General features: G+C 47.1%; 1 protein-coding gene across 1 annotated transcript; it reads left to right on the forward strand.

Annotated features, from left to right (window-relative positions):
* The first annotated feature begins 144 nt into the window (after nucleotides 1–144).
* Nucleotides 145–4,847, forward strand: BNIP1 (BCL2 interacting protein 1). Its single transcript, XM_042826281.1, has 6 exons — nucleotides 145–240; nucleotides 368–460; nucleotides 586–677; nucleotides 1,256–1,357; nucleotides 2,020–2,138; nucleotides 4,216–4,847. The coding sequence occupies exons 1-6, from the start codon at nucleotides 145–147 to the stop codon at nucleotides 4,410–4,412; spliced, it is 699 nt and encodes a 232-aa protein (XP_042682215.1). The 3' UTR covers nucleotides 4,413–4,847.
* The last annotated feature ends 217 nt before the right edge of the window (nucleotides 4,848–5,064 follow it).

The raw sequence follows: 5,064 nt of genomic DNA on the forward strand, positions 1-5,064 counted from the left end.
TCATGGCGTATGTTTCTGTGTTGGGGGGCCTGGGGAGCCATGGGGCCTTTTCTGCACTGGAGGACCCCGCCGCGAAGGGGGGGCTGGGGGGCGCTGGGCGGTGCCAGCAGGGGGCGCTCGAGGCCCTGCCGCTCCATTCCCAAGATGGCGGCGGCGGCGGTGGCGACCGGCTCCGTGCCGGTGCGGGTGTGCCACCAGGAGATCGTCAAGTTCGACCTGGAGATCAAGGCGGCCGTGCAGGTAGCGCCGCCCGCGGAACCCCCCTGAGGCGGCGAAACCCTCCGGCGGGGGCTGCGAGGCGCCCGCGGCCCTGCCCTGCCCGCCACGTAAGGCCTCGTGCCGCGCTGACCGGGCTGTTGTATTCCAGGACATCCGGGACTGCCCGGGGCCGCTCAGCGCCCTCACGGAGCTGAACGCTGCGGTGAAGGAGAAATTCCGGCACCTCCGCGGCCGCATCCAGGTGGGGTTGCGCTGCCTGCGGCAAAGCCGGGCTGCCCGCGGGGCCGCTGCCGCCTCGCGCCCCTTCCCTTGGAGCTGCAGGTGGCGGCCGTCCGTCTGATTTCCCGTTACTGCTTTTTGTCCAAGGAGCTGGAACAGATGGCGAGGGAACAAGATAAAGAGTCGGAGAAACAGGCCTTGCTGCAGGAAGTGGAGAACCATAAAAAGCAAATGCTCAGGTAGGCCGTGCTGTTTGTACGTGCTCAGACCTCACTGCAGGTGCCCAGTCCTCGGGGGTACCTGCTTTCAGGGCACTCTTTCATATCCTGTTTTGCAAACCTGGTCAGTGACATCGTGCTGCTTTCAGTAAGGCCAAGAGCAGATCTTGGCACAGGTTGCCCAGAGGTGGCCGTGCCCCATCCCAGCGGACACCCGGGGTCAGGCTGGAGGGGCTCTGAGCACTGATGGAGCTGTGGGTATCCCTGTTCATTGAAGGGAGTTGGACCAGATGGCCTTTAAACAGCCCCTTCCAACTCAGGTGATTTTATGATTCTGTGATCAGGAACAGAAAGAGAAGAGCTCCCATCTCCTTACTGCCTCCTGGCTCTCTGAGCTGGTCTGTCCATTTGAGTGACTAAGCCTGTAATGATACACTTAGGAGAAGAAACAAAAAAACCAATGTATTGTCACTGTGGTATAATACAGACAAAGTTTATGTACATATGTGGATCTTAGTTATGGTGACCGCTTTGTGAAAGTGGTTGCTGCTTACAGGGTGTTGCCATCACACTACAACATTGTACTCTTGTGATTTCAGCAATCAGGCAGCTTGGAGAAAGGCAAATCTGGCTTGCAAAATTGCTATCGACAACTCTGAGAAAGATCAGCTGCTGCAGGGAAGAGACTCCTTAAGACAAAGGTATTAAAGTGTCCCCTCTGAACGATGTGAGACTTAAATGATGTGGGCCATACTCACTAGTACAAATGGGAGTGATGTAATGTTCTTGAAATGATTGTATTGTACACAGAACATAGCTTTTATTTCAGAGGAGTGCTGTTGTCTATTGTGGAGGCTTAAGCTGCGAAGAATTGTGATAATTCCAATTTTTTTGTGTTGGCATGTCAAAGCAGAGATGAGGTTGTGATAGACTTCATAATTTTTGTGATCATCTTTTGTATTAATTCCAGTCAGGGTTGTAAACATGTAATGGATCACTGTGCAAGTTGTTTTCCTTAGTAGAAGTGAATATGAGTATAACTTCTGAATTGAGAAGTTAGTAAATTTGGTGTTGTGGAGCAGCAGGGAGGATAGCTGAGATAATGAAGTGGTAGTTTATATCAGTGCCACCTCATGAAGTTGTGCCATCATGGCTGAATGACTGCCACAACATGAGCTCTGCGAGACTCTGAGCTGCAGTTGTTAAGGGTTATGACTTCAGCATTTTGTGATTTTTCTTTGGCAGTTCAGCAAGGATGATCTCCAGTTCTCGTGCAGAAAAACCTGGTTGTATCTTCTGTATCAAACAGCTGCACATTCCTGCTGTACCAAAGACACTGTTTTATCCCTTATTGCTTTTTCAGAAAGACTACGAAGGAAAGTCTGGCAGAGAGTGCAAGTAACATCACAGAGAGCCTGATGAGCATCAGCAGGATGATGTCACAGCAAGTCCAGCAGAGCGAGGAGACTGTGCAGACCCTGGGTACAGATGTGGTTGGGGTTTGGGGTGTGGGTTGGGTGACTGAGGAACCTTTCAGCTGTTCTGTTAGGGTGAGGAGAGCCAAACTGTTGTGATGTAGAGCATAGTGGAAATATACATTGCTGTAGGAGAACTTGCTATGATGGTAATTGGAGGATTGTCAGCAGAACTCCTCTAACGTTTGAACAGAAATGGAAAATAATAATATACATTGCATGAGGTTTTTTTGCTGGAGTTTTTGTTTAATGTTTGTTTGTGGATAACGAGGAAGGGGCGCATTGAGGAACTCAGTTTTATATAAAAGTAATTTTAAAAGCAGTGTGAGTTCACACAATGCTAACAGTGTGTATGGTGTAACTCTGTGCTGTGCCAAATGCATGTGTCCTGACATGCATTTGGCAACAGAGAAGAAAAGAGCACAGGTACAAGTTCAGATGTAGAGGAAACAGCCTGGCTAGGAAGGCTGTTTTCACCCCTTCTCCAGCTGGGATGACTAAGAGATGAGGCAGTTGAGTGACTTGAACCCCAAGGTCCCTTGTTCTGTCCACAGTGCATCATGAACTGTGAAACCAAGATTTTTCTCAGTTATTTGGCTTAGACTCCTAAGAAGATAAATCAAGTGACCTCTCAAAATTGGTGATTCATGAACCTTTTGGTTCTCTGTTGCCTGGGCTTCTAACTAGCTGTGCTGTTGAGCAGAAGAGAGAGCAGTGTAAAGCCTGGGATAAATGCCACAGCTTTCGCCCTCCTCTGGGGGTTTTCTGACCCCCTCTGAGGATGGCAGCTGGGCACAGTTTGTTCGTACAGAAGCAGCATGTTTCTTCTCTCGTTAAAAAGACAGTTTGGCAGACACTTTGTCACCCTGCTTCTAACTGAGCAGCGCTTGGAGTTTATCGAGGGAAAGATCCTTTACAAAACCCAGCTGCAGGTTCTGAATCAGCAGTAACCATTTCCTTTTTTTCTGGGCAAGCCCTACAGTGCGTGCATGCTGCTGGGAGGCTTTGCTTTGTCATCAGCGATGGAAGCAGCAGGTTTTCTGTTTTCACTTAGACAAAATGTCTCTTTAAGGTTGGACATAATGGTTTGCAAAATGCTGCAGAAGTACTTCAACTACGCTTGTTTTGATGAAGCAGGCAGCATAGAGGAAGTTTGAGCCTTCTTTATTCAATAATCAGTGTGGAATGATACACCAGCACTCGCTCTGTGTGCAGTCTGTTATGGAAGAGAAAGGGAACTCCTGGACTTTCGCTTTCTGTCCTTCAGCAATTTGAAAGGAAGGCTGCTGTGTTTCAGGGATTTGCTTGGTTAGTTGGCTGTTTTCTCAGGGAAAACGAAGCTGGAAAGGACCAATATTCCATCTTGCTGTTTTGGCATACTCTCACATTCTGTCTTTAATGAAGACTGATTAATATCCTTTTCTTCTGTAGTTGATTTTCTCTTTTGGAGAAGAAAAACGAACAAATAAAAAGAACTGTTGTCAGAAAGGATAACCATCAATTCGTTCAGAATTTTCAAACAGAATAACGAAGCTCATGCTGTTCCGTGCTGCTTTTTCTTTCTTTAACCCCAGTTGATTCATGCTGGTTTACTGCTCTGGCTTGGGCAAAACGTTTTGCTTGTCCATTGGGTTTGTTCACATACTGTCTGCTGCTGCTGCTGCTAGAGCTGATGCTGGCTGTGATGGCGATTCCTTTCTCTTAAATCAACGGTTCTAGCAGCATTCTTATTTCACTCTGCTTTCAGAGAGCTTTCAGGTAGCACTGTCTTGGTTCGTAAAACCGGATTTGGTCTGTAACCTAAAAATTAAAGATTGAATAGTGGGGCCAGGGGCCTGTAAGCCGTTCATTACTTGTATTTTGCTTTACATCTTTCCCTGTCAGATCAGGACTATTTGTGGATTTGTGGATGCTTATGCAAGAGCACAGTGTGTGTTTGCCTTAGCCATGAATTTGATCCAGAAGGATCTCACGGGCACTATCTGTATTGCCAGAAGCTGCATGCTTACATCCTATGACAGGTATATTTGAAACACAACCAGCTCAATCTTTTTCTTTTTTTTTTTTTTTTTTGTCCATTTCAGCCAATTCTTCACGAACCATCCTGGAAGCAAATGAAGAATTTAAGTCCATGTCTGGGACGATTCAGCTGGGGCGAAAGCTGATAACGAAGTACAACCGCAGGGAGCTGACTGACAAGCTGCTCATCTTCCTCGCCCTTGCCTTATTTCTGGCCACTGTGCTTTATATTTTGAAAAAAAGACTCTTCCCATTCTTGTAAAATCCTGAAGTTTAACTGGACTGCTATGAAAGATCAGAAAGGGATAGTGTAATACTGTTGGGCTTATTAGAAAAGGGATATTGCAATAGCTGACAGAGCATTCGAGTGACTTCACAGTGTCCCTATGGAGCTCACAAGAAGCTGCCAAAGAAGAGCTTAAACGATCACAGGATGGGAAGAAGTGGTTGGATGGAGGTGTGGAGAGAAGAAGCTCTGATCTGCCTGTGGGTTTGGTGTCCAGACAGGCACTGGAGGAGCTGTGCACTCAGAGGTGCTGCTCTTACCTCATCCTTTCTTCACTTTGCCATGAAATTTACTTTTGTCTTTGGCTTGAAGTGGAAGCTGCATTGATACCCAAGTGCAGGGTGCTGAAAACAAGCGGAAGGGTGGAAGGGAGAAACACACATACATTCCATGAATAAACTATTTATTGTATCTGTGTAAGCTGGGTTTTGTTTAAGAACAAAGTGTAATGGATTGAAAGAGCCAAAATAACTTCCATGGAGAAGTTATGCTTGCAGCAGTGGGTGCTTCTGGGATGGTTTTTCCAGGAGCGTAGCACACTTGCTTTGTTCCCTGGTGATGGGAGGACTGACCAAAGCAAAAACGGAAGCCTAATTTCTGACTATTAATTCATGCAGTGTTGGAGAAT

The sequence above is a fragment of the Centrocercus urophasianus genome, unplaced genomic scaffold, assembly GCF_019232065.1.
Source record: "Centrocercus urophasianus isolate 14NV4802_14NV808 unplaced genomic scaffold, USGS_Curo_1.0 seq_26, whole genome shotgun sequence".
NCBI classification, from domain to species: Eukaryota; Metazoa; Chordata; class Aves; order Galliformes; family Phasianidae; genus Centrocercus; species Centrocercus urophasianus.

Excerpts from the sequence above, each read along its gene's own strand:
- BNIP1 (XM_042826281.1), top strand. The coding sequence starts at position 145 with ATGGCGGCGGCGGCGGTGGCGACCGGCTCCGTGCCGGTGCGGGTGTGC. Across the intron at positions 241-367 it reads AGATCAAGGCGGCCGTGCAG|GACATCCGGGACTGCCCGGG; the intron begins GTAGCGCCGCCC and ends GTTGTATTCCAG. Across the intron at positions 678-1,255 it reads CATAAAAAGCAAATGCTCAG|CAATCAGGCAGCTTGGAGAA; the intron begins GTAGGCCGTGCT and ends TTGTGATTTCAG.